This window comes from Grammomys surdaster, unplaced genomic scaffold (assembly GCF_004785775.1).
Source record: "Grammomys surdaster isolate TR1022 unplaced genomic scaffold, NIH_TR_1.0 146, whole genome shotgun sequence".
NCBI lineage: Eukaryota > Metazoa > Chordata > Mammalia > Rodentia > Muridae > Grammomys > Grammomys surdaster.
Genome location: NW_021604604.1, coordinates 11,336,436 through 11,351,828, shown reverse-complemented (window position 1 = coordinate 11,351,828; position 15,393 = coordinate 11,336,436). Strand labels below are relative to the sequence as shown.

Genomic DNA, 15,393 nt, shown 5'->3' with positions numbered 1-15,393 from the left:
CATTCTTCCCAGATTCTGGAGACATTCTCACTGTCTGTTCTGGAGCTTGTATCCTACAATACTGCAAGAAATGTTTGCAAAGACTATTACATTCTCTTTAGAGCACCCTGGAAAATAGTGATATAATTGATATTTATTTGTTACTTAGTATAGTCTATGCTCTAGGGAAACACAGAATACATCAATTTTCTCATTCCATGAGGGTTGAGTAACTTGTTAAAGGGTCGTCCAACTTACACAGCCAGGCAAGGGTTTGAACCCAAGTAGCCTACCGTAGACATGGAGGCGCTCATGCACATACACTTTAATGTCAGTGAGTAAATGGAAAATGTTTTCCATGGTTTACCTTAATTGATCCTAGCAGAACATTTTATCTATTGAGATAAGATGTTATCAGAAAAGCACTCTGAATTAAGAAGCTATTTTTGTTGAAGGCACCAGTGCGTTTAAAATTAAGAAGCATACAGAATCAGGATTAACAAAATTATCTTAAACTGATGAATATTCATCATTTGTCTTCTGTTAACTTAGAATTTTTGAAATCTGGAATTACTGGAGAGTATTTATAATAACTCCATCAAATAAAAACATTTTCTATGATTAAAAATTATGTTATAGGTTTTTAAAGCTTATCTGAGTGGTTCAATAAAGCAAAGGAAAGCAAACAAAACAACATGGAAGTCAACCATTGAGAAACAGAAAACTACTGTAGTTCAGGTGTAACATCTCCCTAAGAAACAGTGATCATCAGATCCAGTACCGAACGGCTGTAAGTGTAAGGAGTGAGCAACTGTTTTGTCTCATAGAACACTATGTTGTGAATTCATGGAAAAAGAATTAAGTCATGTATTTGCATTTCAGAATTGTCTTTGGGTTTCTGCTTCCGCTTCTGTGTACTTTAGGTCTCTATCGAAGTGTTAACTTTAAAAGGGTCAAAGAATCATGTTGCAAGTGTGAACCCCACACCCTTAGCCATTTCCTTCTCTAAAGTGCTATTTGTTCACGTGCAACTGATCATTCATACAGACAGCTAAATTTACTTAACCATATTTACATTTGTTCCTCTGAAGGTACTTAGGTAGGAATGGTAAGGTTAAAAAAAAAAAAAAAAGAACCAATATTTATCGAGTGCTTAAAATGTGCCAGGCACTGTTCTAAGTGCTTTCCATAGAAGGCTTCATCAATTCTTCCAGGAGGCCAACTCTGAGGAAAGCATTATTATTCCCATTTATAGAGAGGAAGCTGAGTGAGGAACAGGGTTCACTTGCTCAGGGTCACATGGCTGAGATCCTAAGCTAGTGGCCTGCTCTTTTAACCACTTGCTGTTGCCCTAAGAAAGTGCCAAGTAAACAGAATTAAAGAGTCATAGTCTAACCATCTGGTTCCCTTTCAAGTAATGATCAGTCATAAAGAATTACTGAGTGCTTATGACCAAGAAATGTGCTTGAGGGCTGGAGCGATGGCTCTGTAGCTAAGAAGAGTGCTGGATACTTTTCTAGAAGTCTGGGGTTCGACTCACAACACCCATGGGTGGTTCACAACCGTCTGTAACTCCAAGGAGTCCAACACTTTCTTCTGGCCGCCATGGTCACCAGACATACACATGGCACACACACATGCATGAAGACAAAATACCTACACATATAAAACAATAAAAATGTAAAAAAACAAAGTACATGTATTTGAATGGGCATCCAGGGTGTTTCCCACAGTGGACCAGGGCAGATAATAGGCTTGGAGTGGACAATTAGTTCGGCCTCATCTGACCCTGCCAACTTGTGCAGGCTCTCTTTAAGAAGATAACAGTAAGAATTAAATGAGATGAGTTATTTCACTCAGGATGTCACATGAGTATTATTACTCTTACACTATAGGACCCTGCTCTTGAGCAGCCGGGGTAGAAGGATACAAAGACATGGAAGTAACTCATTAAAAACCACAGACATTTCTGTAAAGGAAAATTGCTCAAATTAGATTAGAGCCCTGACGGTGTATGGGCAGAGAGGAGGGACTGAACAAGCAAATGCCAGATACACTGAGGAACGGGCTATAGCTGAAGCCAAACCTGGACCCAATATTTTTAAGGTTACTTTGTACAAGGTGCTTTATGCAGGAGTAGATATTTTGTCATTTGTAGATTAAGTAAATTACACGTATTAAGGATCTTTTATACATAAAGGATTGCAGTAGGATTTCCCCATATATGACGTATCATTTCACGTGTTGATATCTCAGTGGGCTTGGTTAGAGCTTTGTGCACTCCTGTGTTGAAGGAGTGATAATCGTCACTCAGAAGTTGTGTTGCCTACAGTGATCTCCAGAACCTCATGGGCTGTTTGTTACATTTGGGTTTGTGCTGTGAATACACACAACTGCATTTGTGTGACATGACAAGTTAGTGTAAAAGAGTAACTTAATACATTGTGAATCTTTAAGGATAATTCACAGGTTTGTTGTTTGTTTGTTTTGAATTTAGAAGAGCAATTAGCAGAGGTGTGGTGCTTGACACTACTCTCTCTCCTCTGCCAACTGGGTCTAAAGAACAGTTGAGGATGCTGAACTCACTTTTCCTTCCTATCTAGAATAGGAAGCCAGACTGGTGAGTGGTCCTACCTTGAGTAAAGCTGCTGGTACAAGCTAGCCACCCACCACCTTCCCAAAACCAAACCCAGGCATTTGCTTTGCCTACAGCAAGCAGTCTGTCCTCAAGGGCCCTCCCTTCACTTTCAGGCTTACCAGTCTTGCCTGGTTAACCATAGGGATCTTTTTTCTTTTTGCCTAAATGCTAGTTCAGTGGTTCTCAACCCTCCTAAGGCTGTGATTCTATAATATAGCTCCCGATTACTGTGGTGCCCCCAACCATAAAATTATTTTTGGTTGCTACCTCATAACTGTAATTTTGCTACTTTTAGAATCATAATATGAATATCTGATATGCAGGATATTTGCTATTCAACCCCTGTGAAAGGCACAGTCGACTCTCAAAGGAGTCATGACTCTCAGGTTGAGAACCACTGCTTTCTCTTCTCCCTTCCTCATCTGTCTGTCATTCATAATGGACTCCAGTCACTACTCTCCCACAGGCAGACTGTTCCTCTGCATGAAACCTTCACCAGTGGCTCCTTTGTGTCCCCCAGATGAAGGTGGACCGTACCTCATGTACAACATCAAGCTTTTCTCTCCTGGAAGCATCCTGCTTTTTTCCAAAGCCACTCAGCTATTCGAGACACAGTGGACAAAATGCCCAATTTTTGTCAGACGGAAGACCTCTGAACACTGAAGACGTCTCAGAGCTCATTTTCTAATGCAAAACTCCTATCTCCCTGTGTTTTCTCCAACTTGTTTTATAGGATAATTGCTATAAAAATTAGAAGAATTATTCCCTCTAGACTTCCATTAAACATTTTATAGCCTCATAGCTAAGAAATACTAAAAGATTAGAAAGGGACCTAAGTTGGGTACTTGAGCACAGAGAGTCCATTTTTCTGGAATCAAGCGTACCCCTTGTCCCAGGAGCTTCTCAGGCCAGTCGGATGGGCATCAATGAGCACTGTCCATGGAGAGCATTTTCGCAGTGCGTACTGGGACTCAGTGTTAAGTTCTCTAGGTGAGGTTCTCAGCTCACTCATGCACTGAAGAGATGAATTAAGTGGTGCTGTCAGACAGTACTGTAAAGATGACACACACAGCTTTCCTACTTTTTCTTTACAATCATGCTATCATTTAAAGATCGTTTTTGGTAAGAAGTACCAGAACTGGCCATGAATAAAATGTAAACTGTTTTTATGTATTACATAAATAAATACTGATGTTGGTAAAACTAATAAAAATTCTATTCTATTTTGTAAATGTACACAGGGTCCTTACCAGACCTCCAATTTATAGCTAAAATACACTTGGAACTTAACAATAAAAGGGGGAAATTCAGTTATTAATCGGACTAGACACACCTACACAGCACATTATTTACAGTCTCAACTACTGTTTCTAATGTACCAATGCCTAGCAGAAATGAATTTTAAGAAATTTAAGGAAAACATGACAGTTTATCAAAAAACAGCCTATCTGCACCAGGCCTTAGCTATACAATACAATCAAACAAGTGAGCTGGTCCCATACCAAACCTCATTACCAAAGGACTTTGTAAATTAAATATTAGTTTAGAAGAGTTTAACGGCCGTAGCACATACATATCATAAAACAAATGCCTCTTACAATAGTAAGGGTTAGATGAAAGTGCAAAGAATTTTCTAGATTGAAAACATAGTGAGATGTTTCTTTCCAATAAGGGCCCAAATGTAGATATATGCTAGCAAACTGTCTCCCTCTAACTCAAAAGCGACTACTTAAGGAAGTCAGCAATTTGTTTCTTATTTAAAGTTTAGGAGGCAGGGTGAAAGTCCAATCCTCTAGGAGTCTGTGGGGGTTCTCAGCAGGGGCCTCATCCTACGCAATCTGGTGACAATACATCACATTTTCTTGCTTATTTTAAGAACTCTGACAACAAGTTGGGGTTCACAACCGAAGTGTACTCCAGATAAAGATATCGTAAAGAGAGATGCAGCTGCAAACTCAGCACATTATGACAGAAATTCGTTTATGGGCCCATGAATATAAAACAGCATGTCAGATGGATATCTCAGATGCAATCTACCGTCCCAGTCTGCAACAACGTTCTAGCCGTGATATTAAAATAGCAAACCTTTGCAGAGTGTTAACCTATCATTACACGGAGTAAATGGCATGGCACTGCCACCTAATTAGCAGTGTGGCTTGCATCTATAAAAGAGAATTAGCACTGCTGTTCCTTTCTTATTCTTAGTTTGTGTTTCCACAAAGGTTTGACCTTATCTGTATGCTTCTGTTCGTTTATGCCCATCGACAAAGGATTTAATTATGTCCTCTTAGTTTTCTACATTGAGGAAATTGAAAACTGCCACTTGGAAATTAAAAATCGTAGAGAAATTAGTGAGCAGATTATTTACAACACACCCCTCTTCTTTCAGAGATAAGGAGCTGAATGTCTTTGGACAAGGCAGGCACACATTCTTCAGGTTCTTACTAGTCTCCTCTTTCCCACTGCATACCTACCTACTTGTTAGGAGCAGAACTAGTTAGGTGGAAAGTGTCTTAATACTATAAGGTTCCTGAAACTTCTATCAACCAGGTTGGCAGCCAGAAAATATCAACTTACATCTGAGGACGGCGATTCCAGAACAATGCCAAATCCCAAGACGTGGTTCTCCTCGGTGGAAATGCGCTCTGCAGCTTGGAGACAAGGTGGCCTTGTGGCCACAGCTGCTGGCTTCTTCTCAATTTCCAAGGGACTGGGCTTTGGTTTCACAGTCGTCACCGGTTCCACAGTCTTCGGGAGCACTTTTTTCTTTTTATTTCTCTTGCGTGAGACGGCGGTTCGCTGGGAGCATATAAGGGAAATTGGGGGTTGTTGTCTGTTTTGAGTTCCAACTGTGGACAATAAACACAAATATGGTACAGGCACTTGTGTCTGAGGAAAACCTATCCCGGCCTGTCCCTGCGATTTACTAACTGGTTCTGAGGTGGGGCTCTCTCGGGATGAAGATACACATCACTTAGCACCTTAAAGTCCTGACAGCAGAGTGTCACCAGGAGAAACAGCTCTGAAAACTCTGGTTCATTGGATCAGTACAACATCCTGGCTTCAGTGGGAGGAAAGGGTTAAGAGCTTTGAAAGCACGGCTTCATGATTGTGTGGTAGGTCTGAACGAGAAACTCCAGAACTTAAATCTAGGGAAGATGCTCACGCTCTCTGGGAAGCCCATCCTAGCAAAAGCCCTAACGTCACTGGGAGTCAGCTGATCAGTGACAGCCTACAAGGGCCAGGGTGATGATCCCCTGGGCAAGGCTGAAGGAAACAGTTTGGAAGGATTCTATCTAGAATAGGGCTGAGTGGGTAAGCACATGGAAAAGCCTCATTTGTCATCCTTCCTCATCAAATGTTCTCGAACAGCAACCATCTCTGCACACCGCATTCCCCCGGTGTCAAGCCAGGCTGCCTGCTTCCCCACCTCACTCTTACATAATGAGAAGTGGGAGCACCAGTTCTGAACGAGTAGAGTGAATTAGCAAACCTACAAGTAGTACGTGACCAGTGCTCACACTGAACATGCACTTAAGAATCTGAGATGGCAAGTTGGCCTTTCACAGGCACTGAAAGGATGCTCTGAGAAGGAGCATTTTGTCAACCACTCTGATGGAATGGGACAGAAGAGAATATGGCTTCAATTTGTATCAACTCCCCGTCTATCAACATGGCTTCCTAAATAAGAGCTCTAGAAATGCCTGCCTTTTTTTTTTCCAAACAGAAAGAAACCTATAAACACAGACCCCATGAAAATTAAGTCCTTAAATGCACATCAACACAGACTGCTTCCTCTTATTTCCTACAAGTCTGAAAATCAAGAATATTTATACTGATTCAAATATGTTTTTAGTCTCTGTACTAGAAGGCAGTGTCTAAGTTCTGAAAGCAGCTACCTGGATAGTGGCCTTTTTGACTATGCATGTGGTGATTAGTGACACTGGTTCTAGATCTCAGCTACACTTTAGAATCACTGGGGCATTTTGAAAAGTACGCCAATCCTTAATAATCTGTCCTGGACTCAGTAGGTCAGAATGTCTGGGGAAGGGCCAGGACATCAATATTGCTATAAGGTTTCTCCAGAGATTCCAGCATACAGCCAGATGCATTTTAATTCCAGGATAGCCTGTCTATTCCCCAGGGTCAGTGGACTCTACAAACCACGATCAGGAGCAGCTAAGCTGCAGCCCCCAGCCTCAAGCTCTCTCTAAGCTCACTCTTTCCAGAGCTTTTGGTGTCCAGACAGAGGGCTCTCAAGTCTTGCTTTTCCTGCAAGTCTCGAAAGAGCCCCGTTTTCCTGCACTCAGCTCTCACTGCTTGGTTTACGCCCTCCGGTAAAATAAAGGTAAAGCTTTCAAAACAGAATTTACATCTAAATCTCATGGGCGATAACCCTTAAGTAAAGCTGTCCACACAACATGATTTTTTTTAAGTTTAAGAAAATTAAAGGAGAGTCATTTATTCGGTTTATCCTTTTTTTATTCCTCATAGCTCCGGAATCACTTGCCTCACTAATCTGCAAAGGTTCAGAAGAGAAAACATGGTGACAAGGTAGCATTTACTTAATAGATTCTAAAAAGGCTCCAGTCAAGGATCTACATGGGCGCAATCCATAGTTTGCCATTTCAGCAGTAAGGAGCTTAAGTAACAAAATAAATCATTACCATTTCATATGCATACTTTCTTAAGTACTAAGAAAATCTCCCTCTGTGAGCAGCAGCGATCAGAATAAGGTAACCTTTCTTTCTGGGGCCGGTGTGTAGGAGATCCAACCTTTGCCAGGTTAGCAAGAACACTGATTATCATGGTGGGACGAGGCAAGTCAAGATTTATTATTGACCAAGTTCAGTCCTTAAAGAGATATTTCACAGAAATAAATCCTTTTGCTTTCTTTAAACCTGTGATTGTGGGTGACTGATGTGTCTAAGTACTAAGCTTTCTACATCAGGGCCACATCACCGAATGGGAGGGTCTTACTGGGATGCTGGCACGGAGTGCACTTTCTGAGAGATGATTTTGTGAACACTACCGTGTTAAGGGTCAGCAGGCCCATCACCACAGGCCTGGGCTGCTGTCCTGCTATTCCACATGAACAGTGCCAAGCAGTTTCTGCTGTCCAGAGGATTTTCTTATTTTTGTATATGCAACAAAATAAAAATTCTGTTTTCTTTACCATTTGTGATGATTAGAAAATGAGCTACTAGACAAAAGACCTTGACTTCCACATTTCTACCAAGTGCTGTGGGGTCCTTAAAAGAACAGAGGCATGCAGTCTGCCTTATAAGACTCATTTACTGCTGCTATCTCTGTCACATTTAAAAAACAACCCTGTGAATCGGACATTAATGCTCGCTCACAGATGAGAACGGGAAGCCTAGAAGGCATCCTGCTAGAAGCTGAGAAACTGGTGGTTCAATCCCCAGTCACCCATGCCCTACTAGGTTGTTCCCCTTAGCCAATGACAGAGAACAAAGAGTCAATTGAAGGAAACAGACAGCCCAGACAGGAGGTGTGTCTAACCATCTCTGTCCTACTGCAAGCAGGACATCACAGGCAGGCAGAACCTGGGGCTCACTGCTTTTCATTTGCTCACGTCCTTGAGCATTTTCAACAGGGAAGCATGTATTTCCTGAAGGGCTCTTTCACATAAGATATTCCAAAATTTAATTAACTAGCATTTGTGAAGTACCAGGAGATCAGGAGATGAAGTGTGCTGAGTTCACGAGGATGTGCCCAACAGCAGTATTAGGGGCAATAACAAAATTTGTTTGATTTGCTTAAAAAAAAAAAAAGACAAAATCACAGGTTGTTGAAAGAGTAGAGAAAATAAATACTTGAAAAGGCACAGCAAGACAGATGGCAAGGTGCGAGGAGTGTGGGACAGAAGGACAGTGCATACAAGTGAAGACGTCAGCTGCACATCAGCAGCAGAGGATGTGTGTAGAGGGTTGATCTTTGTACCTGCTTGAAACTGCATTAATTTCCTCATGGTCTTGAGTTCTTGGAGAATGGCCTGCAAGGTTGACTGGCAGTTACAAGTACAGCAGTTGGATCCAACTGTCGAATTCACCCCTGGAAGTTCTCCTAAGCATGAAAGAAAAGAATGAGATACTCCCAAAGCATGCAAAAATTAATTACAAAGAAAAGGAAAAAATATATCTTGATGGGATTTTGAAGTATGCAGAATTATCATCAAACTGTGTTAGAAGAAAACATACCCAGTGATTTTCACAACCTAAATGTGGGGGTTTATCTATTTATCCAGGCTTCAATTTGTTAGGTGCATGCTGTGCTGTCACAGGGTCTGTGTGAACGATGCTGTCACAGGGCCTCTGTGAACTTGGGCACACAATGCGCTACCAAGGCAGGCCCGTCTACCACAAGGCTCTGACAAGTCATGATAAAACGCTCATGCTATTTTCTCAAACAGCAAAAGCAAAAACATGAAGTCCAGCTCTGTAATAGTCTTGAAGAACCACTGCTGGTCTGCATTCTACAGGAGTTCATAATAAAACTTAAGACAAACCCTAAAAACTAGTAGCTGTAGATATGCAGAAACTTCTAGAACTCTCTGCCTGGGGTGGGGAGAAGCAGGAGGCAGGGTGGGCAAGGCCAGTGTTTTCTTGCTCGGAGGTGTCTGTAGTTGTTCTTCTACATGAAGGACCATCCCTCTTTTCTCCACCCAGCTTCTTATGAGGCCCTCACTGTTTCCTTCTCACCGTTTAATGTATGTTCCGGAACAAAGCTGTTCTCTTCTGTTTCTCCCATATATGAACAAATATTTCCCCATTGTCTGTGAACTAAAACAGAACATTTGGCAAAAAGCTTTGGCAGCTGGACCTCTCCAGCCCCAGGTTGGCTACCATGCATCGAGGCTCCTTAAGTTTCTGGTAGGCAGGTGAGATCAAGTAATAGGTTTTGTCCCAATTACCTGTTTTATCGTCCACTAGATATAATCTAACTCCTGTAATCCTCATGATTTGGAGATACTGATGTTTACCACAGCAAAACCACAGAAGAATTTAAGGTAACTTCTGGAGAAGCATAAGTATTAATACTTCAATGGGAGCAAAGTGAGGTGACCTACCCTCCCAAAGTGACACAGGGCAGTCAGAGCTGTAGCCAAGCGATTCGTGAGGGACTGTGGGAGGTGGGCGGGGCACAGTCCCAGGTAAAGTCAAAGATCCCACTTTGATTTCTAACTCCCCACAGTGGTAACAGTGGGCAGCTAAAAAAATTTACATTTGTTTAAATTTCTCTTAACTGTAAATGACGTCACACACAGTCTATACAGTGTTTGTATGCCTAAGTTCTAATTAATTTAAAAAAAATAAGAAGTGTATGTATTTTGGTAGCAAATGATAATGATAAAAAATAACTGATAGTATAGACATATTTTATGCATTGATGACATGTCTAACTTCCACATATTTTTCACTGTTTCTAAACTGTGATGTCCATCTGAGGGTTTGCCCAATGTTGCAAATCTCTACAAAATCTAGTTCCAGCATACATTACTCAAGGATCAACTGTACAGTATATTTTGTGTGTCTGTGTGTGCATGGTGGTTTTATATGATCACATGGGTGTGCATGTGAGTATGGAGGGCAAAGGTCGATGTCAAGTGTCTTCCTTGAAGGACGGGATCTCTCAGCAAACTCGGAGCCTGCTGATCTGGTTAGACCGACTAGCCAGCATGTCTGTCCTGACTTCACGCTGCTAGTGCTGGGGTTACAAAAGCCGTACCTGGATTTTATGTGGGCTCTTTGGATTTGAACTCAGGTCTCCATGCTACGGGACTGAGAGTGTAACCACTGAACTCTCTGAACTCTCTGTTCTGCCCCTTGTGTAGTATATTTGTACTGAAATGATGCAAGCAGTAAAACAAAAAAGATCTCTTCTGACACTGATTTGGAGGAATTTTGTAAACTTTTAATATTAGTGTCCATTTCTAAGGTAAATCTTTCACTCTTGTGTAGTAGAATTGTTGAGTAAATATGTTACCCCAAAATTACTGATGTGGGAGGGTCACACTTACTGTACACCTGAGCGCCCCCTTTTCCCTCTCACTGGAGTGGAGTTAAGAGGGCTTCGCAGAGCACCGCTGGCACTAATCTAAGCACTGTCTTTATGATTTTTTTAGAGGACAAAACTAGCCCTTCTCAGCTCATTATAAATCATTTTCCAATTTTAAAGAGAACTGACTTTTTATTTTTATGGAGGAGCCTTTAAAGAGCAACATCCCCCTAACCTGGAAGCCTGCCAGCATGTGAACTTGATACTTGCCTATGTAGTAACACTGGGAGACGAGAGGCACCATCCATCGCTAGGTCCCTTACTGTCTCATCAGTGTCTCAGGATGGCTTCTCGGTCCCCTGAACTCGTCATTGTGAATTGTGTGTAAGGAAAAAAGAAAATCAAAACGTTTTCTTTTTTACCAGAGGATCTCATAAAATGAAAATATAAGGAAGGAAGTTCTTAAACTTTTCAAGGGATCTGAAATGCCGTATTTCTCCTTTATTCTTTATGAGAACTACAATCTGCAAATCTATGCATAATTTATAAACTAAACAACATCCAGTGTCACTGGGTGGGAAATTAATATTATCAAGGAAAGCATCATTTTTTTCCCCTAAGCTTTGAAAAAAAATAATTGGTACCCCTCCTCCCAACTTAACAGTCAGCGATTTTAAAGAAATTTTACTTTAAACCAGTGGCTCTCAACCTTCCTCTTACTGTGACAACTTTAACAAAGTTGCTTCTGTTGTGGTGATCCCCTAGCCATTAAATTATTTTCGTCACTAGTTCGTAACTATAATTTGCTACTGTTATGAATCGTATCCTAAGTATCTGTGTTTTATGATGGTCTTAGGAAACCCTTGTGGAAGGGTCGGTTGACTCCCAAGGGGTCACGCCTCACAGATTGAGCACTGCTGCTTTAAAGGCGAACTTTGCTCGAGTTTCAGCAATTCCGCACTGGAACAGGAGGAAAGGACAGAGCTGTACAGAAGATTGTGAAGCATCACTAACTAGGACTCTCTGATGAGGAAGGGAAGCGAGGGATAAGCAAGAGCGTGCATCAGCAACACAACACACAGCCGGGAAGCTTCTTAGTGCTGAAGGGAGCTGCTTCTGCATTAATGCCCAGTCTCCGGTGACAGCATCATCTGTGCACTGGTGGGTGAGAATTCTGTTTCTTAAAACTCTACTAGAAACCTGCTTTTTTTAAAACACAGACCCACTGGCCTTCCTCACTCTCCATTCCAGAGTTTTTATACACTTAAGATTTCTTCTTTCCATCTTCCCCTTTGGCCTTTGTAAAATAACACAGTGCAGGAGCCAGTGCTGAGTAGTCAGTAGTGGCCTAGCATGTGTGAGATCCTGCGTTCTACCCTCAGTTCTACACAAGAAAACTACAAAGAACTCAGCGAGGACAGTGACCAGTGGAGGGCGTCATAGACCGATCTCAAAGGACGAACTCAGTATTCAGCAATAAAACAAACCCACCAGGATATTCTAAATATTGTAGGACAGTCGTACCATTGGAACTTGCAGAGATACGGGGCTGACTCTGGAAGGGTCTAGAACGTGGACCAGACTGCCCTGAGAACTGGCCGCTTTGGGTTGGTAGTTCATTCCATGTCCCACGTGAAGGAGGCCCCTGTGGGGCCTCGGAGGAGGAATTCAACCGCTGAGGCCAGACTAAATCCACATCCTGCGGCTCTTCTTTTAATTTTTCCCCTTCTTTGCCAACACGTTGATATATCCTTCCAGCGCTGTCATTCAGTAATCTTCTCATCCCTGTAATTTGTTTTTTAATTTCCATGCTTTCGTCTCCTAATGGAAACAGGGTCGAAGTTAGAACTATAACTTAACAAAAAAAAAAAAAAAGGAAAACATGAATAATCCCCTACCATAACCTCCAGAGCAGACAGCCATTTGGGAATGGGAAAGGATACTAATTCCATACTCTGAAATCATTCATGAAGCTTAAAGGAAGGAAAACTGGCTATACTCTAAAGAGCATAGCCCTGACACATCTCATCTAAATAATTTCCTGGTCAGGACTTCTCTAAGAAAAAGCTTTCTTTAGTGTAGGATAATGTGATGGGTTGGCCCAGGAAGTGGCGTTATTAGGAGGGGTGGCCCTGTTGGAGTAGGTGTGGCCTTGTTGGAGTAGGTGTGTCACTGTGGACATGGATTTAAGACCCTCATCCTAGCTGCCTGGAAGTCAGTATTCTCCTAGCAGCCTTCAGATGAAGATGTAGAACTCTCAGCTCCTCCTGCACCATGCCTGCCTGGATGCTGCCATGTTCCCGCCTTGATGATAATGGACTGAACCTCTGAACCTGTAAGCCAGCCCCAAATATATGTTGTCCTTATGAGAGTTGCCTTGGTCATGGTGTCTGCTCACAGCAGTGAAACCCTAACTGAGACAGATGAAACCAACTTTCAGTTTCCTCTTTGGAAGTATTTGATGAATGAGGGTTCGTAAGAAAAAAAGTGGTGACCGAAGGCCAAGATGGGGCCAGCAGGCAGAGTCATCTGCTCAGCCACAGCCCATGTGTAGCTGCAGGGGACGGCAGGCAGGTACCTGGTAACCACTCTGCCCCCTCAGCTGTCAGCCTCACAGAGCAGATGACAAAACAGAGAGGCTCCTTAAGGCAGGTGCTCTCCAGGACTGTACAGCAAGCGGGAGGGCTTCATTCTCTAGTGTTCCGATGAGGCTATCTCATGGACCCCTGCTCACTTTAGACACCAGCTGTATCTGCAGGAGAAGGGAGGTGCAGCCTCTCCACTCTCCTCCTCTGGAAAGCATATCCCCATGGAGGACCCCTGCAATCCAAGCCCATTGCACAGTCCCTGCCACACCAACTCTGTACTTTGGACAAAGGTCACCACTGTTTCTAAATTTCATGTCACTTAGGTTGACTTCTTCTTCTTTTTTTTTCTAGTATAAAATGAAGTTTTCGGGGGACATGGGAAGGGGGTTTGGGAAAGGGAGTAGAGGCAGCAAAAGAAAGAGGACCAAGAAAGACAGAAAGAGAAAGGAGAAAAAGAAGAAAAGAGGCTGTCTGGTAACATGTGGAGAGAGATGATGGGGAGAGGCAGAGGGAGGGGGAGAGACAAGGACTGGGAGGGAGGAAGAGAGGGAGGGAGAGGGAGAGAGAGAAGGGGAGGGGCAAGGGAAGAGAGGGAGGGAAGGGAAGAGGGAGAGGAATAAAAGGAGATGGAGAGGGAGAGAGGGAGAGAGGGAGAGAGGGAGAGGCTATTGATTCTTTTCTGACGATGAAAAAAATGGGTATGTTCTAAAATTCACCCTCATTAACTACTTTCAATTACAGTTTAGTAACATATATTTTACTGTACTGTGCAGCCAGTCTCCAGATCTGTTTTTTGTTTGTTGGTTCATTTGTTTTTAAAATTTCAACTTCTTTATTAAGATTCTTTTTCCTGGACTGGTGAGATGGCTCAGTGGTTAGGAGCACTGACTGTTCTTCTAGAGGTCATGAGTTCAAATCCCAGCAACCACATGGTGGCTCACAACCATCTGTAATGAGATCTGATGCCCTCTTATGGGGTGTCTGAAGACAGCTACAGTGTACTTATATATAATAAATAAATAAAAAAACCTTTGGGCTGGAGCAAGTGGGGCCAGAGTGAGCGGGAGAAGGAAAGGGGGAAAAAAGCATATTTTTTAAAAAAAAGATTTTTCCCCTCAGGGCATGTTTCTTCAGTTAATTCAGTTTAATTTTTTTAAAACTGGGCGTGGTAGTGCATGCCTTTAATCCCAGCACTCTGAGGGAGGCAGATTTCTGTGAACTGGAGGCCATCCTGGTCTACATAGCCAGTTCCAGGCCAGTCAGAGTTACATGAGACCCTGCCTCCCCCCATCCCATCCCATCACAAACAAAACAAAACAAAACAAAACAAAACAAAACAAAAAGTTAAGACATCTCTATGTTATATTTAGATTTAATAAATACTACTAAAGATAACTATACAATTGCAGAGATATTGCAAGCCATTACAAACACCCTGCCTTTTCTTCTCTTTTGAGGTTAAGCCCAGGGGCTGCTCCATACTGGATATATGCTACACCACTATGCTCCCTCCCCAGCCAGCTCCATGATACCTTGAACTCTATAGTAACAATATCATCTTAGAGAGGAAGTGTGCTTTCCTCTAACTGAAGAAACATTGAAAATCTTATTTCATAGTATGTACACATAGTCATGAAGTCATCCTAATAAATGCTTAAAATTTAAAATGTGAGGAGAAAAAAAAGACATGAGACTATTAAAAAAAATTAGCATCACAAATAAATATGTAATGATATTTTAGTACACTTAGCATCATATGAGCCAGATTTTCCATGCAGAACCTGGTAGTTGCACAAAAACCTATGTACTGAGGTATCTAGTTAGATATTCAGTTTATTAATGTATTTTTTTACCAACTATTGTGTAAGGAAATTTTATAAGCTATTTTGAAATAAGTAACCTCAAAATTTGAGGGGTGGAGTCTGGGGAGCAACTCACGTCAAGCATGTGATCTACTGCTGAGCAATGCCTTCAGTATTAAAAGTGGTAATAAAAATATTAATTCTGCCTTTCATGTTGAATAGAATGCAGGGAAAACCACATTCCTAAGTTAACATATTATTGAGAAGAGAAATACCTTAATTGGTAGAAAATTGTTTTTTCTGTTTCAAACACAAGCAAAGTTATAATCCAGAAAACAGTAAATCACATTCCATTTTTTATGAGAAT

General features: G+C 41.8%; 1 protein-coding gene across 2 annotated transcripts in view; it reads right to left on the bottom strand.

Moving 5' to 3' along the window:
- The window catches only part of Bend7 (BEN domain containing 7), an 82,734-nt gene that overhangs the window by 44,596 nt on the left and 22,745 nt on the right, over nucleotides 1-15,393 (bottom strand). For both annotated transcript variants that reach the window (XM_028764879.1, XM_028764880.1), the window contains exons 3-5: nucleotides 12,161-12,457; nucleotides 8,582-8,704; nucleotides 5,195-5,466 (exon numbers count right to left, since the gene is read on the bottom strand). In XM_028764879.1, coding sequence (XP_028620712.1) covers nucleotides 5,195-5,466; nucleotides 8,582-8,704; nucleotides 12,161-12,457 — 692 coding nt within the window. The remainder of the gene's footprint in view (nucleotides 1-5,194; nucleotides 5,467-8,581; nucleotides 8,705-12,160; nucleotides 12,458-15,393) is intronic.